This window comes from Oncorhynchus gorbuscha, linkage group LG04 (assembly GCF_021184085.1).
Source record: "Oncorhynchus gorbuscha isolate QuinsamMale2020 ecotype Even-year linkage group LG04, OgorEven_v1.0, whole genome shotgun sequence".
Taxonomy (NCBI): Eukaryota; Metazoa; Chordata; class Actinopteri; order Salmoniformes; family Salmonidae; genus Oncorhynchus; species Oncorhynchus gorbuscha.
The window spans coordinates 60750899-60778026 of NC_060176.1; the positions used below are offsets into that span (position 1 = coordinate 60750899).

Below are 27128 nucleotides of genomic sequence, written 5' to 3' on the forward strand. Positions count from 1 at the left end.
GCGGCCGGACCACATAGCAATCAGGTGGTAAAATGTAACTTTTAAGGATAGCTTTTGAAGGCAGCTATGGTGTTGTTGTTACCTTACGAGGGCCGACAATATGAGAAAATAACATATTTGATGGGTAACTAAACGGCAATGAGTAGGTTAACCGGATGAAACGAGACTAGAAGCAAGACAATCATGAGCTCCTCTTTTCCCAAATCCGAATCCAAGACCTCATTGCTGAAATCTTCCTCGGCAAGCGGAAGATCGACACACTTCCCTGAACGTACGACAGGAACCGACCGAAATCATCATCATCACCACCGTCCAGCTGCAAGTCAAGTGAGCAGCAATGCCGCAGAGGAGTCTTTCTGGTCGGCAGAGTGCGACGTTACTGCGAGGAGACCCCTGTGCCACCCCTCGCTCCTCGGTACCCGGAATAGGGCGACGACCCGAGCTAGTAAGAGCCAGCCCCACGCCCCACATGGCAACGTTCCCGCCGCCTACTCCCAGGATGACCCATCTGAGCAACATGGTGTGGTTCGAGGTGTGAGAGAACGCTGCAAGTCAGCCAAGCATCACCGACACCACCGGAAAACGACCCGGGACGACCAGCCAGCTGCACAACACCACAGCCACACTCACCCTACCCGTTTAGACCCCAGAATAGGCATGCAGCCCCACTCAGACTGCAAAGACGACACCGCGCTCTTGTTTGAATCGAGGGACCATACAAGGGCCAGTTCGTCTGCTAGCGTGGATGCCAGCATCCCGTCCCCAGCTTCCTCCTCGCCTATCCCCGTATCCAGCCGATCCTCTCACCGCTCTCGAAGGTCCAGCGCAGCATCTTGTGAATCTGACTTTTTGCGGCCAATTCTCAACTCGGTTTTTGGACAGGTAAGACCCTTGCCTAAAACATAATAGACATTAAATTGTTAATTAAAATAATTCCTTAATTATGAAAAATAGTAATTCACTTGCAATCACAAATTATAGGCTAAGCTTCTTCAAATAGTTTCATAATCAATAAGGCCTATTTAGCCTAGTAATGTAGGCTATTTCTTAAGAGGGAGAAAGCCTACCATTATCAGAGTATTGATCTCAGCTAGAGGTAGTAGTCTGAATGTAATTGATAGTGCATGAAAACTATAGTGTTTGAGGGTCACATTACTGTCTTGTAGTGGAATCGTACAGCCATTGAATATGCCTGGCTCACTGAGCCCAGTAAATCAATGACATTATTAATGGATGAGCTTGTCTCTGAAAGCACAGAGGGCTTCAGTGAGTCTTCTTATTAGAGCTCCTATGTTAATGAACTGTGAAAAGGGAACCATATAGGCTGTCCTCATTGTACATTTCACATAACATTATCCAGAAATGTAATGGCCACATTTGGTGCGCAAATTGTTATCCTCACATGTACCATGATGTCACAGGTGATTTAGCCTTACGTTCCAGATTTCTCTGCCTCTGTAATATTCACAGCTACACACATTTCCATATAAAGCCATGTCTCGATTGATGGTTTCTCAGCATGGATGAACAGTAGTAGGCCTACACATTGGAATGAAAGAGGCAGAGGAGAGAGAGAGAGAGAGAGAGAGAGATACAGAGTAGAACGCTTCTGAAGTGTCCATTTGTATGACACTGAAATCAATGTGATTTGCATATTGATAAATACATTGATTTAAAAAATATATAACTATCTTTTTTGTATTTTGCTGTTTGAAGGTAGCCTAGTTACGTTGAAGGTAGCCTAGTCACGTTGAAGGTAGCCTAGTCACTTTGAAGTATCTCGTCACGATGAAAGGATGTTAGATGTTCCTCACAGATGTCACTGCGCTCCGAACAGGTGTTTTCCAAACATGTGCTGGATGTGTTTATAGATATTCAAATTATTGCCCAGAAATAAATAGCCAATTATTATTCATGCACAGAGCTTAATCTCCATAGTGACATAGGCCTTCACATAGTCGATTTACTGGTGTTTAGATATGCCTATCTATAGCTCAAGCAATTGTTTTAGGATGGTTGTGTAAATGACAAAATATGTCAACTACCGTTGATGCTTATAAGCCACATGGAATACCGTAGTAACTAGAGGTCGACCGATTAATCGTAATGGCCAATTAATTAGGGCCGATTTCAAGTTTTCATAACAATCAAAAATCTGTGTTTTTTTACACCTTTATTTAACTAGGCAAGTCAGTTAAGAACACATTCTTATTTTCAAGGAACGGTGGGTTAACTGCCTTGTTCAGGGGCAGAACAACAGCTTTATACCTTGTCAGCTCGGGGATTCAATCTGGCAACCTTACGGTTAACTAGTCCAACGCTCTAACCACCTGATTACATTGCACTCCACGAGGAGCCTGCCTGTTACGCGAATGCATTAAGAATCCAAGATAAGTTGCTAGCTATCATTAAACTTATCTTATAAAAACAATCAATCAATCATAATCACTAGTTAACTAAACATGGTTGATGGTATTACTAGTTTATCTAGCGTGTCCTGCGTTGCATATAATCGATGCGGTGCCATTCACAAAAAGGACTGTCGTTGCTCCAACATGTACCTAACCATAACCATCAATGCCTTTCTTAAAATCAATACACAAGTATATATATTTTAAACCTGCATATTTAGTTAATATTGCCTGCTAACATGAATTTATTTTAACTAGCAAAAATGGTGTCACTTCTCCTGCAACAGAGTCAGGGTATATGCAGCAGTTTGGGCCGCCTAGCTCATTGCAAACTGTGTGAAGACTATTTCTTCCTAACAAAGACAGCCAACTTCGCCAAACAGGGGATGATTTAACAAAAGCACATTTACGAAAAAAGCACAATCGTTGCACGACTGTACCTAACCATAAACATCAATGCCTTTCTTAAAATCAATACACAGAAGTATATATTTTTAAACCTGCATATTTAACACAAATAAATCCAGGTCAGCAGGCAATATTAACCAGGTGAAATTGTGTAATTTCTCTTTCGTTCATTGCACGCAGAGTCAGGGTATATGCAACAGTTTGGGCCGCCTGGCTCGTTGCGAACTAATTTGCCAGAATTGTACGTAATTATGACATAACATTGAAGGTTGTGCAATGTAAACAGGAATATTTAGACTTATGGATGCCACCCGTTAGATAAAATACGTAACGGTTCCGTATTTCACTGAAAGAATAAACATTTTGTTTTCAAGATGATAGTTTCCGGATTCGACCATATTAATGACCTAAGGCTCGTATTTCTGTATGTTATTATGTTATAATTAAGTCTATGATTTGATAGAGCAGTCTGACTGAGCGATGGTAGACACCAGCAGGCTCGTAAGCATTCATTCAAACAGCACTTTTGTGCGTTTTGCCAGCAGCTCGTCGCTGTGCTTCAAGCATTGTGCTGTTTATGTCTTCAAGCCTATCAACTCCCGAGATTAGGCTGGTGTAACCGATGTGAAATGTCTAGCTAGTTAGCGGGGTGTGCGCTAATAGCGTTTCAAACGTCATTCACTCTGAGACTCGGAGTAGTTGTTCCCCTTGCTCTGCATGGGTAACGCTGCTTCGAGGGTGGCTGTTGTCAATATGTTCCTGGTTCGAGCCCAGGTAGGAGCGAGTAGAGGGACGGAAGATATACTGTTACACTGGCAATACTAAAGTGCCTATAAGAACATCCAATAGTCAAAGGTATATGAAATACAAATTGTATAGAGAGCAATAGTCCTATAATTCCTATAATAACTACAACCTAAAACTTCTTACCTGGAAATATTGAAGACTCATGTTAAAAGGAACCACCAGCTTTCATATGTTCTCATGTTCTGAGCAAGGAACTTAAACGTTAGCTTTCTTACATGGCACATATTGCACTTTTACTTTCTTCTCCAACACTTTGTTTTTGTATTATTTCAAGCAAATTGAACATGTTTGATTTTTTATTTGAGGCTAAATTTATTTTTATTCATTTATTATATTAAGTTCAAATAAGTGTTAATTCAGTATTGTTGTAATTGTCATTATTACAAATAAATAAATACAATTTGCCGATTTTAATCGGTATCAGCTTTTTCTGGTCCTCCAATAATCAGTATCGGTATCGGCGTAGAAAAATCATAATTGGTCTGTCACGCCCTGACCGTAGATATTATATTTTGGTTAGGTCAGGGCGTGACTAGGGTGGGTACGCTAGTTTTTGTATTGTCTAGGTTTTTTTGTATGTGTAGGGTTTTTGTAGGTCTAGGTGATTTGTATGTCTATGGTGGCCTGATATGGTTCCCAATCAGAGGCAGCTGTTTATCGTTGTCTCTGATTGGGGATCATGTTTAGGGAGCCATTTCCCTTTGGTGTTTGTGGGATCTTGTCTATGTGTAGTTGCAGGTCAGCACTCATTTGTATAGCTTCACATTTCATTTTGTTATTTTGTTAGTTTGTTCAGTGTTTCATTCTTTAAATAAATAAGAATGTACGCATACCACGCTGCGCTTTGGTCCGATCCTTATAACGAACGTGACATGGTCGACCTCTAGTAGTAACTACATTCAGGCATTATAATGACACTTTACGCTAGAGGACACTGATAATGTATTAATATTGCTCAAAATTAAACATGATTAGATCAGAAAACATTCCTATATTAGTGAATGATTTGTGTCCCTGCTCTGTAAACATAGTAATGTGCTGGTGCTGATCCTTCTGCAGACTGGGGTACTTAGTGTTCATAAAGAGGAAGTTGGTATTGTTCTGTCATTGGGAGTGTGCGGCATCATGGAATGGGCTCTTGACTTTGTGGATCACTCTTGACTTGTATGGTGATGGTGTGTTGTGATATGCTATGCCTCATAATTTGGTTATAATCTATTCAGTAAGTGTCCTGCGGATTAGGTGGAGTATATTATGTGTTCTCAATGTTTAATTAGTTTCCTTTTGTGTTTTTGCTGAGCGTTTGAAAACTGAAGCTTTGGTGCTTCTAACAATGAAGTCAGTTGGTCTTTGTGACAACCCGTAGCTCAACAGTCAATCTATTTCCATATTTGTTTTTTCTCTCGTGTGTTTTCCCTGTCATCTGTGAGTCAGTCAGGAAGTGTGTGCCAGTGAAACATAAGCGCAATATGAATCAGCTCTCTATGACACGTTAATTGAGAGGTGGTGAGACACAGGGAGAAACGTAACACATCTTCTATTAGATCCCAATGTAGCATATGTTATAAGACACAATGTTTCTGAGACAAATAAAGCAGCCATCTCATTCTACCTAGTTGCTTTTTTTTCTTACAGACTACCGGTATAACAGAATGTTCCAAAATTAATCCAATGCTCCAATGTCGTCCCCCCCCCCCCCTCCATGGTTTTCTCTCCCTCCCCTTCCATGACGTTCTCTGTTCATTTGGCTCTGTATCTGTTAGGTCAGTGTGACCTTGTCATTGTCTACAGAGTGGTGGAGCTGGGAGGGGGAGAGCCAGGTGACAGTTGAGCAGAAAAATGTATTCATTTCCGGTGTACCTGTACATATACAATTCATTATTTACAGGCACAATTAAAGGAACTGTGTCATTTTATAGTCAGTTCCATCTGGAGTTTTAAAACCAGGTGTGAAATTGAACAGAGTTTGATGTGTACTGTTTACATGTGGATGTGCATGCGTACACATTTGCATGATGCTAACATGATGCAAGCAAACCAAAGAATGGCTCTGATCAGATGTGTGACGTGTTTTGAAGTTCACCATGACTCTGAGAAAGAGTGCTACATTAGCTAAATATGCTCGCTCCTACCAAGATTAATCATCACCTGAGAGAGAAAGAGTGCGAGGGAGGAAGGTTATATCAGAGATTTTGTACAAATAACTTACACCATCTGTGTGTTTCACTGTCATCCAACGTGTCAGCCAATTCTCATTGCCTGTCTCCCAAAGTAGCTGCATATTTAGCTGGTTTTACATTTATAGCCTATTGATGAACAATTTAAGGAAATGGCACAATAAATGTGTGGGGCATGTTGTATTTGTCTCGCAGTGATAACTGTGATATCAATGGCAGTGCAACCAACCGTAGTGCAAATTGCCCCCTCTGATACGCCTGAAAGACAAAATGATTGAGGTGTAGCGGTCTACTACTTTATTCATCAGTACTATAACAGTCAGGGATCATTTTCATGGCTTGGCAGTTGAGAGAAAGTGGAATTAAAAACTCTCAATGGCACAGCAGTATATAATAATCCATTAATTAAACCATGAATTACTATTAGTCCCACCTAAACCCGCACTTAATGCAGGGTAAAAACATTGTTACAAATACTTTTGCCAATTTCCCTGCATATTTTCCTAATTTTGTTAACATTGTTGATGTTGTTTAGTCAAGCTTGCATTCTTTATATGTGCCAGAAAATGTTTATCCTGCCGCTTTTAGACACCTGCTGCCCCCTAAATATCTCTGCACAACCTTCCTGCTGATTAGAATCCTGTATGTTTGTGTAGGTAATGGAATGTGTCATGTGTTTTGAGAGAGACGGGAGACTGTGGGTAAAGGATCAGCATCTTCTCTCTGCATTATTTGTTTCAGCTTGTGCATTTCATGGGAAAGTTGGATCTACCTCCCCCTTTCCCCCCCTTTTCCATCTCTTGTTTCCTCCCTCTTGCTCCTTCTCCCTCCCCCCTCTCCCCCTCCCTCCCTCCCTCCCCCCCCCCCCTCCCTCCCTCCCCCCCCCTCCTCCCTCCCCCCTCCCCCCCCCTCTCTCCCCCCCCTCTCTCCCCCCTCCTCCCTCCCCCTCTCCCCCCCTCACTCCCCCCTCCCTCCCTCCCTCCCTCTCTTTTACTGTTTTTGTTGGTGCTGTCACTGTCGTTTCCACTTTCGTTAGGTGCTAAGCAGCTCAGATCTCTCTCACAATAATTCTTGTCAAATGTTGTCACATGCGCCGAATACAATGTGTAGACTTTACTTTGAAATGCTTACTTACAAGCCCTTAACCAACAATGCAGTTTTAAGAAGAAAAAAAAGTTAAGAAAATATTTACAAACTAAACTATAGTAAAAGAAAGTAACACAATAAAATAACAATAACATGGCTATATACAGGGGGTACCGGTACCGGGTCAATGTGCGGGGGGGGGGGGGGGGGGTTAGTTGAGGTAATATGTACATGTACACTACAGTTCAAAAGTTTGGGGTCACTTAGAAATGGCCTTGTTTTTTAAAAAAAAAGCTATTTTTTTGTCCTTTTAAATAACATCAAATTGATCCGAAATACAGTGTAGACATTGTTAATGTTGTAAATGACTATTGTAGCTGGAAACTGCAGATTTTTTATGGAATATCTACACGTGTTCCAATGGCAGGTTGTGTTAGCTAATCCAAGTTTATCATTTTAAAAGGCTAATTGATCATTAGAAAACCCTGTAAGCACAGCTGAAAACTGTGGTTCTGATTTTAAAGAAGCATTAAAACTGGCCTTCTTTAGACTAGTTGAGTATCTGGAGCATCAGCATTTGTGGGTTTGATTACAGGCTCAAAATGGCCAGAAACAAATAATGGTCTTCTGAAACTCCTCAGTCTATTCTTATTCTGAGAAATGAAGGCTATTCCATGTGAGAAATTGCCAAGAAACAGAAGATCTTGTACAACACTGTGTACTACTCCCTTCACAGAACAGCGCACACTGGCTCTAACCAGAATAGAAAGAGGAGTGGAAGGTCCCAGTGCACAACTGAGCAAGAGGAGAAGTACATTAGAGTGTCCAGGTTGAGAAACAGATTCCCCACAAGTCCTCAACTGGCAGCTTCATTAAATAATACCGGCAAAACTCCAGTCTCAACGTCAACAGTGAAGAGGTGACCTTCTAGGCAGAGTTGCAAAGAAAAAGACATATCTCAGACTGGCCAATAAAAATAAAAGATTAAGATGGGCAAAAGAAAACAGACATTGGACAGATGTAGATTGGGAAAAAGTGTTATCGACAGACTAATAAGAACATTCGTGAGACGCAGAAAAAATGAAAAGATGCTGGAGGAGTGCTTGACGCCATCTATCAAGCATGGTGGAGGCAATGTGATGTTCTGGGGGTGCTTTGGTGGTGGTAAAGTGGGAGATGTGTACAGGGTAAAAGGGATCTTGAAGAAGGAAGGCTATCACTCCATTTTGCAATGCCATGCCATGCCATACCCTGTGGATGGCACTTAATTGGAGCCAATTTCCTCCTACAACAGGACAATGACCCAAGCACTGCTCCAAACTATGCATTAACTTTTTAGGGAAGAAGCAGTCAGCTGGTATTCTGTCTATAATGGAGTGGCCAGCACAGTCACCGGATGTCAACCCTATTGAGCTGTTGTGGGAGCAGCTTGTCCGTATGGTACGTAAGAAGTGCCAAGCAAGCCATTCCAATTTGTGGGAGGTGCTTCAGGAAGCATATGGGGTGAAATCTCTTCAGATTACCTCAACAAATTGACAACTGGAATGTCAAAGGTCTGCAAGGCTGTAATTGCTGCAAATTGAGAATTATTTGATGAAAGAGAAGTTTGAAGGACACAATTATTAATTCAATTAAAAATCATTATTTATAACCATATCAACGTCTTGACTATATTTCCTATTCATTTTGCAACTCTGTTGATGTATGTTTTCATGGAAAACAAGGACATTTCTAATTGACCCCAAACTTTTGAACAGTAGTGTAGGTAGGGGTAAAGTGACTATGCATAGATAATAAACAGCGAGTAGCAGCAGCATGAAAAAAAATGAGGGGTCAATTCAATTAGTCCGGGTAGCCATTTGATGAACTGTTCAGCAGTCTTGTGGCTTGAGGGTAGATGCTGTTAAGGAGCCATTTGATGAACTGTTCAGCAGTCTTGTGGCTTGAGGGTAGATGCTGTTAAGGAGCCATTTGATGAACTGTTCAGCAGTCTTGTGGCTTGAGGGTAGATGCTGTTAAGGAGCCATTTGATGAACTGTTCAGCAGTCTTGTGGCTTGAGGGTAGATGCTGTTAAGGAGCCATTTGATGAACTGTTCAGCAGTCTTGTGGCTTGAGGGTAGATGCTGTTAAGGAGCCATTTGATGAACTGTTCAGCAGTCTTGTGGCTTGAGGGTAGATGCTGTTAAGGAGCCATTTGATGAACTGTTCAGCAGTCTTGTGGCTTGAGGGTAGATGCTGTTAAGGAGCCATTTGGACCTAGACTTGGCGGTCCTGTACCGCTTAGCATGCGGTAGCAGAGAGAACAGTCTATGACTTGGGTGCCTGGAGTCTTTGACCATTTTTAGTGCCTCTGACACCACCTGGTATACAGGTCCTGCATAGCAGGAAGCTTGGCCCCAGTGATGTATTGGGCTGTACACACTACCCTCTGTAGCGCATTGTGGTCAGATGCCGACCAGTTGCCATACCAGGCAGTGATGCAACCAGTCAGGATGCTCTTGATGGTGCAGCTGTAGAACCTTTTGAGGATCTGAGTACCCATGCCAAATCTTTTCTGTTTCCTGAGGGGTAATAGGCATTGTCGTGCACTCTTCACGACTGTCTTGGTGTGTTTGGACCATGATAGTTTGTTGGTGATGTGGACACCAAGAATCTTGAAGCTCTCGACATCTATCCACATGGCTCTACCTCAAACCTATGTTAACTCTCCTCTCCTCCAAGCCCTCTCAGAAAGACCCTTGTGGTCTTTTTAAGTCTGGTGCAAACCCTTGTTTTCTCCCATTGGGAACTGTGTAAAATCTCCTTTTAGAATCCTCTCCAAAAAGGTAAGGTTGAATTTAATGTGATGCACTGTAGCCAGGGTTGAGGAGTAATTGATTACATGTAATCAGTGACATGTAATCTGATTATAAAATACTGTAACTGTACGGATACGTTACCAGAAAAAAATATTGAAATCAGATTACATATACATTTGAAAAAGTAAATGATTACTTCTTGGATTACTTTTAAATTCAGAAAGGATGTTTGCGAGAAGAAAAAAAAACATTATGACACTTTTCTGTTTTATTAATGACATTAATGACATTCAGGTCCTAATCCAGGCACTTGTCATCTCCCGTCTGGATTACTGCAACTCGCTGTTGGCTGGGCTCCCTGCCTGTGCCATTAAACCCTACAACTCATCCAGAACGCCGCAGCCCGTCTGGTGTTCAACCTTCCCAAGTTCTCTCACGTCACCCCGCTCCTCCGCTCTCTCCACTGGCTTCCAGTTGAAGCTCGCATCCGCTACAAGACCATGGTGCTTGCCTACGGAGCTGTGAGGGGAACGGCACCTCAGTACCTCCAGGCTCTGATCAGGCCCTACACCCAAACAATGGCACTGCGTTCATCCACCTCTGGCCTGCTCGCCTCCCTACCACTGAGGAAGTACAGTTCCCGCTCAGCCCAGTCAAAACCGTTCGCTGCTCTGGCCCCCCAATGGTGGAACAAACTCCCTCACGACGCCAGGACAGCGGAGTCAATCACCACCTTCCGGAGACACCTGAAACCCCACTTCTTTAAGGAATACCTAGGATAGGATAAGTAATCCCTCTCACCCCCCCCCCCTTTAAGATTTAGATGCACTATTGTAAAGTGACTGTTCCACTGGATGTCTTAAGGTGAATGCACCAATTTGTAAGTCGCTCTGGATAAGAGCGTCTGCTAAATGACTTAAATGTAAATGTAAATGTAATTCAATTCAGCATTGAAAAGTCAGAGACCGCAATGATGACACACCAAATGCATTTGATGGATCCTTTTTGTGTTCTTTGAATGCCTCTTAAGGGTAAAGTAGTCTGAAGTAATCAGATTACGTTACTGAGTTTTGGTAGTCCAAAAGTTACGTTACTGATTACAATTTTGGACAGGTGTGATCCTGTAACAGATTACATTTACAAAGTTACCTACCCAACCCTGACTATAGCGCATGTGCTCTACCTCTGCAGCTGTCTCTATGTCTTGTGTCTGTTCCCATGTGCTGGACTATTTCACAATTTGTACAAAATGCTGTACAGAGATATGCTAATTGGAAAAGTGATTAAATGTGAAAGTTATTTTTACTGCACCTAATTTGTAGAACTGCCTTTACTACTGTGTGGTGTATTTAGGAACATTCATATTTACAGTTGGAGTGTGAAACTGTTGCTCTGATGAGGAGACTTTATTTTGTTACTATCCACTGCTTATTGTGTTTTAATCTACCACCTGACAATTATGTCAAATATACAGTACCAGTCAAACGTTTGGACACACCTACTGATTGCAGGGATGTTCTTTATTTTTTACTATTTTCTACATTGTAGAATAATAGTGAAGATATCAAAGCTATGAAATCACACATATGGAATCATGTAGTAACCAAAAAAGTGTTATAACAAATCAAAATATATTTTATATTTGAGATTCTTCAAAGTAGCCACCCTTTGCTTTGATGACAGCTTTGCACATTCTTGGCATCCTCTCAACCAGCTCAACCACCTGGTATACATTTCAATTAACAGGTGTGCCTTGTTAAAAGTTAATTTGTGGAATTTCTTTCCTTCTTAATGCGCCAATCAGTTGTGTTGTGACAAGCTAGTGGTGGTATACAGAAGATAGCCCTATTTGGTATAAATCAAATCAAATCAAATGTATTTATATAGCCCTTCGTACATCAGCTGATATCTCAAAGTGCTGTACAGAAACCCAGCCTAAAACCCCAAACAGCAAACAATGCAGGTGTAAAAGCACGGTGGCTAGGAAAAACTCCCTAGAAAGGCCAAAACCTAGGAAGAAACCTAGAGAGGAACCGGGCTATGTGGGGTGGCCAGTCCTCTTCTGGCTGTGCCGGGTAGAGATTATAACAGAACATGACCAAGATGTTCAAATGTTCATAAATGACCAGCATGGTCAAATAATAATAAGGCAGAACAGTTGAAACTGGAGCAGCAGCACAGTCAGGTGGACTGGGGACAGCAAGGAGCCATCATGTCAGGTAGTCCTGGGGCATGGTCCTAGGGCTCAGGTCCTCCGAGAGAGAGAAAGAAAGAGAGAATTAGAGAGAGCATATGTGGGGTGGCCAGTCCTCTTCTGGCTGTGCCGGGTGGAGATTATAACAGAACGTGGCCAAGATGTTCAAATGTTCATAAATGACCAGCATGGTTGAATAATAGTAAGGCAGAACAGTTGAAACTGGAGCAGGAGCATGGCCAGGTGGACTGGGGACAGCAAGGAGTCCTCATGTCAGGTAGTCCTGGGACATGGTCCTAGGGCTCAGGTCCTCCGAGAAAGAGAAAGAAAGAGAGAAGGAGAGAATTAGAGAACGCACACTTAGATTTACACAGGACACCGAATAGGACAGGAGAAGTACTCCAGATAAACAAACTGACCCTAGCCCCCCGACACATAAACTACTGCAGCATAAATACTGGAGGCTGAGACAGGAGGGGTCAGGAGACACTGTGGCCCCATCCGAGGACACCCCCGGACAGGGCCAAACAGGAAGGATATAACCCCACCCACTTTGCCAAAGCACAGCCCCCACACCACTATAAGACCAGAGCTGTACTCATACTAACCGCACTAACCATACTATTTGCGACGTAGTATGCTTATTGGTCATTGTATGGATATTGTTAGTATGCCAAAAGTTCACGGATGTCGTACTAAATTTGCCAAAATACGAAGTATACAAGCAGCGCACACTCAATCCATGCTTTAAGGGCCCATAATGCAATTCTTCAGAAAATGGACGTGGCTTCACATTTTTAGATTTGAAGAAAATGGTGGAAAATATGCAGCCAATGTCCGATGAGAGTGGTTACAAATGCATTGCTTTAACTAATTGTCAAATTTTAAGAAAATGTTAAGCAATGTAATAAAGAAATTACTTTTCAAATAAGTTAGGTTACACGTTATGTTGGATGACAATTTGTTAGCTATGCTATCCTTATGAAACGCATAGCATTACAGAAGTATGTACCGGTATGTTAGCTAGTTACCTAGCTGGCTAATACATCAAACTTGCCAAGCAGTATATTAACTATATGCTAAATAACTACCCAACATGTATTGACTTGATTGTTCACGTAATTCTTAGCTAAGTGTTGTGCGTTCTCAATGGACATTATTAATTCTATCTACTCCGATTTCATCATAGTGTGCCAGAGTCAGAGTGTCAGTAAAAGTTGCCAAAAAAAGAGTAATTAAATTGTATCCAGCAGCACAGTTACAGTCACCAACAATCTGGATAACATGAAAACAGCCTAACCAGCTCTGCTAGGGTGAGTAAAATGGTCAGAGTGAGGTGCTCTCTCATTTGTGTCTGGAAGTAGCTAGCTTGGGTGCTTGACTGCCGTTGTAAGGTCAGAATGCTCGGATCACTAACCCTACTCCTCGGCCAGAGCAAAACGCTCTGAATTTACGAATGGACAATCTGACCATGCTCTGAATTTACGAATGCCCAGAGCGCTCTCGCACTCCAGATTGAATTTACGAACACACTCGACATCATAAAATGTCTAGCTTGTCATTTGTTATGCAAACAAGCTAGCAAGAGGTTGCATAGCAACACCATCAACTTCCGCTTAACAGGCGAATCGCTAGTATGCTCAACTGAAACGATACTGTTCCTTTACAGTATACTAAAATGAAATAATAGTATATACTCATTAAGTATGTTGTATACAGTATGTTATTATGGGTATTCAAACACCGTTCAAGACCTTAGTTTGTCAAGAACAGCTCAAATAGGCAAAGAGAAACAATAGCCCATCATTACTTTAAGACATGAAGGTCAGTCAATCAGGAAGATTTCAAGAACTTTGGAAGTTTCTTCAAGTGCAGTCGCAAAAACCATCAAGCTTTATGATGAAACTGGCTCTCATGAGGACCGCCACAGGAAAGGAAGACCCAGAGTTACCTCTGCTGCAGAAGATAAGTTCAAATCAAAGTTTATTTGTTACGTGTGCCGAATACAACAGGTCAAAATCAAATCAAATTTTATTTGTCACATACACATGGTTAGCAGATGTTAATGCGAGTGTAGCGAAATGCTTGTGCTTCTAGTTCCGACAATGCAGTGATAACCAACAAGTAATCTAACTAACAATTCCAAAAAAAAACTACTGTCTTATACACAGTGTAAGGGGATAAGGAACATGTACATAAGGATATATGAATGAGTGATGGTACAGAGCAGCATACAGTAGATGGTATCGAGTAAAATATACATATGAGATGAGTGTGTAGACAAAGTAAACAAAGTGGCATAGTTAAAGTGGCTAGTGATACATGTGTTACATAAGGATGCAGTCGATGTTGTAGAGTACAGTATATACATATGCATATGAGATGAATAATGTAGGGTAAGTAACATTATATAACAAGCATTGTTTAAAGTGGCTAGTGATATATATATATATATATATATATATATATATATATATATATATATATATATATATATATATATTTACATCATTTCCATCAATTCCCATTATTAAAATGGCTGGAGTTGGGTCAGTGTCAATGACAGTGTGTTGGCAGCAGCCACTCAATGTTAGTGGTGGCTATTTAACAGTCTGATGGCCTTGAGATAGAAGCTGAGTCTCTCGGTCCCAGCTTTGATGCACCTGTACTGACCTCGCCTTCTGGATGATAGAACAGGCAGTGGTTCGGGTGGTTGATGTCCTTGATGATCTTTATGGCCTTTCTGTAACAACGGGTGGTGTAGGTGTCCTGGAGGGCAGGTAGTTTGCCCCGGTGATGCGTTGTGCAGTCCTCACTACCCTCTGGAGAGCCTTACGGTTGAGGGCGGAGCAGTTGCCGTACCAGGCGGTGATACAGCCCGCCAGGATGCTCTCGATTGTGCATCTGTAGAAGTTTGTGAGTGCTTTTGGTGACAAGCCGAATTTTTTCAGCCTCCTGAGGTTGAATAGGCGCTGCTGCGCCTTCTTCACGACGCTGTCAGTGTGAGTGGACCAATTCAGTTTGTCTGTGATGTGTATGCCGAGGAACTTAAAACTAGCTACCCTCTCCACTACTGTTCCATCGATGTGGATAGGGGGGTGTTCCCTCTGCTGTTTCCTGAAGTCCACAATCATCTCCTTAGTTGTAGACCTTACAGTGAAATGTTTACTTACAGGCTCTAACCAATAGTGCGGAAAAATAAAAAATAGATTAAAAAAGGTGTGGGTGTAGGTAAGTAAAGAAATAAAACAACAGTAAAAAGACATTTGAAAATAACAGTTGCAAGGCTATATACAGACACCTGTTAGTCAGGCTTATTGAGGTAGTATGTGCATGTAGGTATGGTTTAAGTGACTATGCATATATGATGAACAGAGAGCAGCAGTAGCGTAAAAAGAGGGGTTGGCTGGTGGTGGGACACAATGCAGATAGCCCGGTTAGCCAATGTGCGGGAGCACTGGTTAGTTTGGCCAATTGAGGTAGTATGTACATGTACATATTTTTGAAGTGACTATGCATATATGATAAACAAAGAGTAGCAGCAGCGTAAAACAGGGGTTCACAGAATTCAAGTAACAGACACATCTCAACATCCACTGTTCAGAGGAGACTGTGTGAATCAGGCCTTAATGGTCTAATTGTTGGAAAGAAACGACACCAATAATAAGAAGAGACTTGCTTGGGCCAAGAAACACGAGCATTGGACATTAGACCAGTGGAAATCTGTCCTTTGGTCTGATGAGTCCAAGTTTGAGATTTTTGTTTCCACCCGCTGTGTCTTTGTGAGACGCAGAGTAGATGAACGTATGATCTTTGCATGTGTGGTTCCCACGGTGAAGCATGGAGGAGTAGGTGTGATGGTGTGGGGGTACTTTGCTGGTGGTACTGTCAGTGATTTATTTAGAATTCAGGGCACACTTAACCAGCGTGGCTACTTCAGCATTCTGCAGTGATACGTCATCCCATCTGGTTTGCGCTTGGGTGGGACTGTCATTTGTTTTTCAACAGGACAATGACGCAAAGCACACCTCCGGGCTGTGTAAGGGCTATTTGACCAAGCAGAGTGATGGAATGCTGCATCAGATGACCTGACCTCCACAATCACCTGACCTCAACCCAATTGAGATGTTTTGGGATGAGTTGGACCGCAGTGTAAAGGAAAAGCAGACAACAAGTGCTCAGCATATGTGGGAACTCCTTCAAGCATTCCTCGTGAAGCTGGTTGAGAGAATGCCAAGAGTGTGCAAAGCTGTCATCAAGGCAAATGGTGGCTTCTTTGAAGAATATATAATATATTTTGATTTGTTTAACACTTTTTTCATTACTGAATGATTCCATATGTGTTATTTCATAGTATTCTACAATGCAGAAAATAGTAAAAATAAAGAAAAACCCTTGAATGAGTAGGTGTGTCTAAACTTTTGACTGGTACTGTATTACTAGAAGAAGAACAAGTCACTTGTCATTGATTTATTACATATACAGTAAAGTTCATAACAGTTTGTAGACTGTTGAGCTCTTCATCTGTGTAAATTAGTTTACAAAGCGATGAAGAGTGTTTTTATACTGGTTGTCTACTCATGACAGGCCACGTTTTTACAATTTATATTTCGCTCATGACAGCAAAACATTTTTGGGGACATCTACTACATCTACTACTTTCGCCTCTTACCATGACTATTTATACCTATGGCCTGCCTCTTGAAACATGCTGTCAGGACCCGGTTACGAACCCGGGTCTCCGGAGTGAGAAACAGTCACTTAACCAACTGAGCCACGAATAGTCGGCAGAACCCAGAAGATGAGGCAGACACAGCAGTACTTGAGACGGTGTATTTAATGAAGTAAAAAGTGAAGTTCTTCAGGAAAACATGTAACTACAGAACCTCAAAAGGAATTCCACAAGAACAAAGGTAATCCTCCAAGACAAAAAGGTAAATCCACAAGGTGGAAGGTAAAGCACAAAAAGCCTGAAAAGATACTCAAAAACAAACAAACAAGAACAAAAAACAGAATTCCACAAGAGAGTCCACCGGGATCAACAAGAGTTCACAGAGTACTAGGGCTGGGTGCTAACATACAAACACAGAGCAAAGAACTGAGGAAAACAAAGGGTTTAAATACAATCAGGGGAAACTAGGCACAGGTGCAAATAATAATGGGGATCAAGGGAAAAAAGGTCAAAAGGCACAATGGGGGCATCTAGTGACCAAAAACCGGAACAACCCTGGCCAAATCCTGACAGAAATCCCCCCCTAGGAACGGCTCCTGACGTTCCTACCAGCTCTCTCAGGGTGGAGGGCCCTGAACTGACGAATGAGGTCAGGGTCCAGTATGTCTTTGGCAGGAACCCAGGAGCGCTCCTCGGGACCGTAGCCTTCCCAGTCCACCAGATACTGCCAGGACCGCTGCACCCGGCGGGAATCCAGTATCCGATGGACGGTATAAGCCGGCTGGCCTCCAATGACACGAGGCGGAGGGGGAGGTCTGTCTGCCGGGACAAGGGGAGAAAAAACAACAGGTTTTAAAAAGGAAATGTGAAACGTGGGATTAATCTTAAGGGATCTGGGTAAGTGTAGGCGATAAGAAACTGGGTTAACTCTCCTGGCAACCTTAAAGGGACCGATATATTTTTGGGACAGCTTGCGAGACTCCACCCGTAGTGGTAAATCTCTTGTGGAGAGCCAGACTCTCTGGCCGGGGCGCAGGGTAGGCCCGGGACGGCGACGTCTGTTGGCTTGTTGTTGGTACCTCTGTGAGGAACGCATAAGATTAAGACGGGTCTTCCTCCACATAAGCCGACAGCGTCTGACGAACTTCAAGGCTGAAGGCACTCTGACTTCTGCCTCCTGGTCCGGGAACAATGGAGGGGCATAGCCAAACTGACACTCGTGCGGGGACATACCAGTGGAGGAGGAGCGCAAGGTGTTGTGCGCGTATTCGGCCCAAACAATGAAGGACGACCATGTGGACGGGTTGTTTACGAGTCATACATCGGAGGGTGGTTTCCAGCTCTTGATTCATCCTCTCAGTTTGGCCGTTGGACTCCGGATGGTACCCTGAAGATAGACTGGCAGAAGCCCCCATGAGTTGGCAGAAGGCCTTCCAAAACCTAGAGGCGAACTGGGGACCTCTGTCAGAAACCATATCTTGAGGAATGCCGAAGACTCGGAACACATGATTAATTACCAACTCAGCCGTTTCCTTGGCAGAAGGTAACTTAGTCAGAGGGACAAACCTGGCCGCCTTTGAAAACCTGTCGACTAGGATAGTAGTATTGCCATGGGATGGAGGAAGGCCAGTAATGAAGTCCAATGAGATATGGGACCAGGGTCTGTGGGGAACAGGTAAAGGGTGAAGGAGTCCTTGCGGGCGGAGGTGAGAAGATTTGCCCTGGCAGCACACGGGGCAGGCATTGACGAAAGTGGCAACGTCTTCTCTTATGGTAGGCCACCAGAACTTACGCTGGATGAACTCCAACGTGCGACCTACGCCCGGGTGACAGGTGAGGCGAGATGAGTGCCCCCACAGAAGGACCTGAGTCCTCACTGCCTTGGGGACAAACAACCGATTGGCAGGACCTCCTTTCGGGTCCGGTTCAATAGCTTGAGATCGTCTCACGGTATCCTCAACTTGCCACGAGAACGGAGCCACGATCTTAGCAGCAGGAAGGACAGGCATGTCCGTGTCATCTCGAATGGCAGGAGCGTAGACTCGGGACAGGGCATCCGGTTTGAGATTCTTCGACCCGGGCCGATAGGTGAGGATAAACTGGAATCGATTGAAGAAAAGAGACCATCTAGCTTGTCTAGAGTTCAACCGCTTCGCCTGCTGGATATACTCCAGATTTTTGTGGTCCGTAAGCACTTGAAACGGGTGAGAAGCCCCCTCGAGCCAGTGTCTCCATTCCTTCAATGCCATCTTAACCGCTAGGAGTTCACGATCCCCCACATCGTAGTTCCTCTCAGCCGGGGTAAGCCGGTGTGAGAAGAAAGAGCACGGATGAAGCTTCTTGTCTTCACCCCTCTGAGACAGAACAGCTCCAACACCAACCTCTGAGGCGTCTACCTCCACCACAAACGGTTCATCCGTAGTCGGTAGTATCAGGATGGGAGCAGAGAGGACGCGCTGCTTGAGTCCTTGGAAGGCCGTCTCAGCTTCTCTTCCCCAAAAAAACCTTGCATTGCCACCCTTGGTTAAAGCTGAGAGAGGGGCAGCCACCAAGCTGAAGTTGTTGATGAATTTGCGGTAAAAGTTAGTGAAGCCCAGGAAACGCTGAACTTCCTTAACGGATTTGGGGGTGGGCCAATCCGCTAGGTAGGGGCTACCTTCCTGGGGTCCATTTGGACTCGACCGGGTTCCACTACAAATCCCAGGAATTGTACTCGGGATGAATGGAATTCACATTTTTCCGGCTTAACGTACAGATGGCTGTTTAGTAGGTGTTTGAGTACTTGTCTGACATGCTTAGTGTGTTCTTGAAGAGAGCTCGAAAAGATGAGGATGTCATCCAAGTAAACGGACACAAATATGTTAAGCATATCCCTAAGCACATCGTTTATGAGCGCTTGGAACACCGCTGGGGCGTTGGTCAGGCCGAAGGGCATCACCAAGTATTCATAGTGACCAGTAGGCGTGTTGAAAGCGGTCTTCCACTCGTCACCAGGTCTGATCCGCACAAGATGGTATGCGTTCCGCCGGTCAAGCTTAGTGAAAACAACTGCTTCCTGGAGCAGCTCGAAGGCTGTGGCCATAAGGGGTAGCGGGTAACGGTTACGGACGGTTATGGCATTGAGTCCCCGGTAGTCGATGCAAGGACGTAATCCACCGTCTTTCTTGGCCACAAAGAAAAACCCTGCTCCCGCCGGGGAGGTGGATGGACGCATGAGGCCTGCTTTCAGAGCGTCCTTGATGTAGGTATCCATAGCAGCTCGTTCGGGTGGAGATAGGGAAAAGATCCGCCCCCTCGGGGGGCAAGTGCCCGGAAACAGTTCGATGGGGTAATCATAAGGTCTATGGGGTGGTAGCATGGTGGCCCTCTGTTTGCTAAATACCAGTTTGAGGTCATGGTAACACTCGGGAACTCGGGTCAGGTCGATGGATTCCAAAGACTCAGGAGTAGAACTCGGGGAATTCGGGAAAATACAAGTAGCTTGGCACGTAGGACCCCACTGCTTGATAGTGCCCACAGACCAGTCGATGTGAGGGTTATGGCTGTGAAGCCAGGGGTATCCAAGGACGAGAGGGAACTCGGAACAGGAGATCAAATGAAAGTTAATCAATTCCTGGTGTTGTGAAACTGAAAGTCGCAAGGAGGTAGTGACATGAGTGACAAGTCCAGGTCCCAAAGGGCTTCCATCCAATGTAGTAACCCTCATGGGGTCACTTAGAGGTTCAGAGGGAACGCCATTCTCCTTCGCCCAGACACCATCCATGAAGTTACCTGCGGCTCCAGAGTCTACCAAGGCTTGAAGGTGAAGCTTGTGGTTGTCCCAGGAAAGGGTGACTGGAATGAACAGACGGGAGTTGGACGGATGGGAGGAGGTTATGTTTCCCGTTACAGTTCCCCCCGGTCTGTACAGGACAGAGCGTTTCCCTGGAGCCCGGGACACGTGGAACGGAAATGGTCCGGTTTGCCGCAATATAGACAGCGTCGCTCCCTCATCCGGCGGTCTCTCTCAGCCTGGGAGATGCGTCCAATCTGCATGGGTTCCGGTGGAGCCAGCGAGGATAAAGGTGGGGACTCGGAGCTGGGACTGATAGGGGCTAGAGGTCTACGGTTGAGTTCTCTCTCTCTCAGACACTGGTCAATGCGTGAGGCCAACTTGATCAGGGACTCGAGATTGTCCAGTGGTTCCCGAGTGGCCAGTTCATCTGGGATAGTGTCGGAAAGGCCTTTCAGAAAGCACACCGTGAGCGCCTCGTTGTTCCAGCCACTCGCTGCTGCCACCGTGCGGAACTGGATGGCATAGTCCGTCACGCTGCGCCAACCTTGGTGGAGAGTCAGGAGCTGTTTGGCTGAGTCAGGACCACTGCTTGGGCCTTGAAACACTTGTTTGAATTCCTCAGCAAAGGCAGAGTAGCTGGCACAGCAGGAACTATGGGCATCCCACACAGCAGTAGCCCAGGCCAGGGCTTTTTCCGACAGCAGGGTGATGATATATGCAATCTTAGACCGGTCGGTGGGGAACGACGAGGGTTGCAGCTCGAAGGAGAGAGAACATTGGGTGAGAAAACCTTTACAAGCACTTGGATCACCTGAGAACCGTTGGGGAGGTGGAAGACGAGGTTCAGCCAGAGGGTTAACTGCCATGGGTACGTGAATCTGAGGTACTGGGACGGGAACTGTTGCCGGGGTAAGTCGATCAGATATCTGCTTTATGGAAGTGAGCATCTCCGACAGAAGAGGAGTATGTCTAGCCATTAAGGCCTCTTGCTGAACCAGGGCGGCTTCGTGGCGTTGGACAGTCTCCTGTAAAGTTCATACAGTAAAGTTCATAACAGTTTGTAGACTGTTGAGCTCTTCATCTGTGTAAATTAGTTTACAAAGCGATGAAGAGTGTTTTTATACTGGTTGTCTACTCATGACAGGCCACGTTTTTACAATTTATATTTCGCTCATGACAGCAAAACATTTTTGGGGACATCTACTACATCTACTACTTTCGCCTCTTACCATGACTATTTATACCTATGGCCTGCCTCTTGAAACATGCTGTCAGGACCCGGTTACGAACCCGGGTCTCCGGAGTGAGAAACAGTCACTTAACCAACTGAGCCACGAATAGTCGGCAGAACCCAGAAGATGAGGCAGACACAGCAGTACTTGAGACGGTGTATTTAATGAAGTAAAAAGTGAAGTTCTTCAGGAAAACATGTAACTCCACAACCTCAAAAGGAATTCCACAAGAACAAAGGTAATCCTCCAAGACAAAAAGGTAAATCCACAAGGTGGAAGGTAAAGCACAAAAAGCCTCAAAAGATACTCAAAAAACAAACAAGAACAAAAAAACAGAATTCCACAAGAGAGTCCACCGGGATCAACAAGAGTTCACAGAGTACTAGGGCTGGGTGCTAACATACAAACACAGAGCAAAGAACTGAGGAAAACAAAGGGTTTAAATACAATCAGGGGAAACGAGGCACAGGTGCAAATAATAATGGGGGATCAAGGGAAAACAAAAGGTCAAAAGGCACAATGGGGGCATCTAGTGACCAAAAACCGGAACAACCCTGGCCAAATCCTGACACATGCTCCGACCATTTGTGCCAAGTGAAGTCTTTGGCACAAATGGTCGGTCTTGGGCATCAGTGTAGAATGATGGACAGATCCAGGTTCTAGTTGCAGATCCAGGTTCTAGAAGCAGATCCAGGTTCTAGTAGAGGATTCAGAGTTAAATGGAATACACGTGTGAGTGCAGTCCTAGTTCACTGAAAGAAAGTATCTCTCTTCCATCTATTCTCTGCCTTTCATCCCACTAGTCTTTCTCACCTTCCCCCATGTGTGTGCTTACTGTCGTTTTGACAGTGTATAGGTCTCAAGTGTCAGTCTACATGATGTGACCAGTAAACTGTTATGATGAAAGAATGGAAAGTTGTCCACACTTTTTTATTGATGTGGATATAAAGTCCCTCCACCCCTCTCTTTTACGCCCTCTCTCTCTCTTGTTCTCTCTCGCTCCCTCTCTCTGTCTCAAACACACACACACTAAAACATTCACATTTAGAACACATTTTACTGACAGGAAGTGTGACGTTACTGATAACAAGCACTGTAAAAGTCTCCACTGATGTGCCAACAAGCTTGCTAACAGACCCCATCCCGCTGGCAGCATTAGCAGATCTACTATAACTATTGCAATCAGTCGTGTTTGCTGTGTGAAAGGTTTATGTTAAAAAAAATCACTTTAATAAATTAGGAAGTGGGAGTAGGATGAATGGGAGTAATTTATTAAACAGGAGAGGGCTTTTGGGTGTGAAAGCTGTTGATAATTCCTGCTAGACTAGCATAAAGGAAATTTGATAAAAAAAGTAGCAAGCAGCACAAGCTACTGACTGATAAGTTTTACAACATGACTGCAGCATGACAATTAACAGGTCAAAGGTAGGGTCCTAAACACATTGAGCAGGTCGTTCATATGAAAGGATATTATGTACTACAGCCCTTACAATGTTTGTTTTTTCTATCAGATTTATTTGACAAGGCATGTTGATTTTTGAGAAATTAGAGACTCACTGACGCTATACACGTCAAATTTACTTTTTACTCCCCTCAGCTCTACCTCTGAGTTCATTCTGTCCCGAAGCTGCTGTTGACTACGCGTCTCTAACACTGTCTCTGTCCTCCTATACCCAAACCCCCTGCCCCCCCTGGAAAGCTGGTCCAGGAAGACAGGAGGCAGTACAGAGGTTGTGCAGTCTTGTGATGAAAGGGGCCTCCCCATTTGAGGGGCCTATCAGGAGCCGCTCATAACCCTAGCACAAAACTGCGCTCTCATTCACAACATTATGGGGCCCACCTGCATCTTCCTGCTCAAGAGCCAGGCCGATATCAGGCAGGCTGTAAGTAAGTCTGGACACACACAAACACATATGCACTGAATATACCAAACATTAAGAACACCTTTCTAATTATGAGTTGCACCCCCTTTTGCCCTTAGAACAGCCTCAATTTGTCTGGCATGGACTCTACAAGCTGTCGAAAGCATTCCACAGGGATGCTACCCCATATTTGACTCCAATGCTTCCCACAGTTGTGTCAAGTTGCCTGAATGTCCTTTGGGTGGTGGACCATGCTTGATACACATGGGAAACTGTTGAGCGTGAAAAACCCAGCAGCATTGCAGTTTCTTGACACAAACCTGTACGCCTGGCACCTACTACCATATCCCGTTCAAAGGCACTTACATGTTTTGTGTTGCCCATTCACAGTATGAATGGCACACATACACAATCTATGTGTATTGTCTCAAGGCTTAAAAATCCTTCTTTAACCTGTATCCTCCGCTTCATCTACACTGATTGATGTGGATTTAACAAGTGACATCAAAATGGGATCATAGCTTTCACCTGGAATCACCTGGTCAGTCTATGTCATGGAAAGAGCAGGTGTTCTTAATGCTTTGTGTGTGTGTGTGTGTGTGTGTGTGTGTGTGTGTGTGTGTGTGTGTGTGTGTGTGTGTGTGTGTGTGTGTGTGTGTGTGTGTGTGTGTGTGTGTGTGTGTGTGTGTGTGTGTGTGTGTGTGTGTGTGTGTGTGTGTGTGTGTGTGTGTGTGTGTGTGTGTGTGTGTGTAACCAGACATGATGTGTTTGGCAGATAAAGTACAAATATGTGGATGAGACCGCAAACAGGGACTTACCTACCTGGGGCTACTGTACTCCTTGGTCGACCCTCTTTCTTTTACATTATATGTTTGCGTTGTGACTGATGTCAAAAGAAACCCCTGCAGTTTGTTCCATTATTGGATTAATTTAGGATTCTGATGGCCGTTTGATGTTTAACCAAATGTATTTCTTCAGGCCACTGTGTTTACACTTCTCCCTGCAGATTAACCCCTAAGGGTTCTGGAATATGTCTCTCTCTCTCTCTGTCCTCTCTATCCTTTAAAGGTTGCTTTCATTATAAGCAAGAGCTGAAAAAAAAGAACATAGCTACATTCCTTGCAGACTGAAAGACATGCGTTTCCCGGTTGTGCTCTGTCTCTGATGACGCTGGGAGCAGTCTGAATGGGAGTCATTAAGATGTTTGAAAGCATTCCAGTGACTATATAGCTATTGTCCCTTGCTTGAGTTCCACCAGAATAGATAGAGGATTATCATGGCGCAGACCGCAGATTCACCTTTTGAAGTCGCTATGTTCCTGGGATTGTTAACATCAGATAGTGTAGGAATATAATATGATGGACTTTGACAATTATTATCTCTAAACAACTTAATCATAATCTTTATTTATTCATTGTTAATAACTTAATTTTATTTGAAGTTCTGATTACACTGACACTGTCTTCTTTGCCCCAATAGGACAGAGACCTGAGGCCAGAGGAGATTGATGGTAAGTTGTTTTTCATTAATGTTCCTGTGCTTGTCTCTCTGTAGTTGCGTCTCTGGTAGTGGCATGAGTTCTCAGATTACAGGAGAGTAATCTTTTTCTGTTCTCTCTGCAGAGTTACGGGATGCTTTTAAGGAGTTTGATAAGGACAAAGATGGTTTCATCAGCTGTAAAGACCTGGGAAACTGTATGAGAACCATGGGATACATGCCTACTGAAATGGAGTTGATAGAACTGAGTCAACAGATCAACATGAATTGTAAGAGTGTGCCCTAGTCTAAATATTTGCAGTACAGGTGCATTACACCATGGTTTGCTAATCCCCCCCCTCCCTAACATGTTCTCCCTTGTTCCTTCTCTTTTTGGCAAGTGGGAGGTCATGTTGACTTTGAGGATTTTGTGGAGTTGATGGGCCCCAAACTTCTCGCTGAAACTGCAGATATGATTGGTGTAAAAGAACTGAGAGATGCCTTCAAAGAGGTGAGAAACTGGATTGCCAGAGAGAGGGAGGAGAGGGTGATTACGGAGAAAAGTAGTTCTATTGCCTGTCGGTCTAATATTTCATGCTCTGGATTATGAATGTGATCATTTGTTTTTTTTCCCACATGAAGTTTGACACCAATGGTGATGGAGCGATAAGCACATCTGAGCTGAGAGAAGCCATGAGGAAGTTGCTGGGACAACAGGTGAGGTTACAGAATGAAGTCTGTCTGAGCAGCTTAATCGATGTATGCATCACTACTAAAAACTTTGTTTTACACACACGTATTCCTCCTTTGTTACTGGACTGTAGGTTGGCCACAAGGACTTAGAAGATATCCTGAGGGACATCGACTTGAATGGTGATGGGCATGTTGACTTTGAAGGTAAGCTAATGCAGAGTTTATTTATCTATACCAACAGAATAAAATCACAGACAATATTGTAATAGCTAGAGATTTTGCTATTCTTGCTGTGTGCAAGCTAGTCTTCAGATAATGGGACAGGAGTGCTTCATAAACGCTTGATGTCAACTGGTCTTCCTTACTCTTCAATTTCATTATATTTATTTCCTTTTATCCACATTCTGGCAAAGCTTCAAATAGCTTTGACATTTGCAAACGGCCTGTTTCAACCATGTAAGGAAAGTGTGGTCTCCTCCTGTGTTTTCCTTATAACAGCGAGAACACAATCCCTATACCCCAACCTTAAACTGGTAAATGCATTATGATACAGTATTCAATATGTCTGTCGGCTGCAGACAACTATGGGGCCCCACTGGTCACTGTGACTCAAATATAGACGTGCAGTAACATATCATACTGTCGACTTTCACACAGTCTGCATGTCCTATGCATATTTTAACACACACACACACACACACACAGACTGAACTTCTAATATTTGACAGGTCTTATCCTCTCTTTTCACAGAGTTTGTACGAATGATGTCCCGCTGAGAGGAGGAATGTTCGATATGGCTTCAAGTTAATTATTCTGAATGTGAACCTCAGCCCCTTTGTCATCATCATTGAATGAGCAAAACGGAGTAAATACTTGGACCTCTGAGCTATCTTTTCCTGAGAAAAACTGGAATTAAAGACCTTACCTCTAAGTAGAAACAGAAGACCACCGTACTGCTCAAAATAGTGTTCTTCCCTAAAAGCCCCACATTCCAACTTAGACAGGTTCTACTGTAGCTACAGACTGACCCGCTAATGGTTTCCACACTATTAACCTTCCACGAACTGTATACACTTGTGTGTAGCCTGCTGTTTAGGCAAGTTTTGTTTCTCAACCTTTAAATGGCAATATTACTTGTGACTACTGATATGTTCTTCAAGTTTGAGTAATAGAGTGAGAAAAGCAGAGTCTTATTTGTGTGTGTGTTTGTCACTGTGATCTTTTGTGAGGTGATCACTGTGTTTACCCAGCACCATAAAAGCACCAGATCCTCTCTAATGCACTGGGTTTATGGGACAAGCAAGAGCTAAGAGGACCTCAGCAAACAAGCTTTTCCCAGATCTGGAAAATAGTAGCTTTTCTTCACATTTGTGTGCAGTGCATAAACATGATGGTTTATGTGTACAGTATCGTCTGTCTGTCTGTCTGTCTGTCTGTCTGTCTGTCTGTCTGTCTGTCTGTCTGTCTGTCTGTCTGTCTGTCTGTCTGTCTGTGTCTGTCTGTCTGTCTGTCTGTCTGTCTGTCTGTCTGTCTGTC

At 43.8% G+C, this 27128-nt stretch overlaps 1 protein-coding gene across 2 annotated transcripts; it reads left to right on the forward strand.

The window, feature by feature from the left end:
- Positions 1 to 27128, forward strand: LOC124033347 (calcium-binding protein 1-like). 2 transcript variants are annotated; one of them, XM_046345352.1, is made up of 7 exons: positions 1 to 882; positions 24903 to 24933; positions 25046 to 25189; positions 25301 to 25410; positions 25542 to 25616; positions 25724 to 25796; positions 26343 to 27128. In XM_046345352.1, the coding sequence occupies exons 1-7, from the start codon at positions 184 to 186 to the stop codon at positions 26366 to 26368; spliced, it is 1158 nt and encodes a 385-aa protein (XP_046201308.1). In that variant the 5' UTR covers positions 1 to 183; the 3' UTR covers positions 26369 to 27128. The 2 variants fall into 2 exon arrangements, with proteins under 2 accessions (XP_046201308.1, XP_046201309.1); XM_046345353.1 differs by lacking the exon at positions 1 to 882 and adding an exon at positions 24572 to 24765.

Excerpts from the sequence above, each read along its gene's own strand:
- LOC124033347 (XM_046345352.1), top strand. The coding sequence starts at position 184 with ATGAGCTCCTCTTTTCCCAAATCCGAATCCAAGACCTCATTGCTGAAA. Across the intron at positions 25,190-25,300 it reads TCAACAGATCAACATGAATT|TGGGAGGTCATGTTGACTTT; the intron begins GTAAGAGTGTGC and ends CTTTTTGGCAAG. Across the intron at positions 25,797-26,342 it reads TGGGCATGTTGACTTTGAAG|AGTTTGTACGAATGATGTCC; the intron begins GTAAGCTAATGC and ends CTCTTTTCACAG.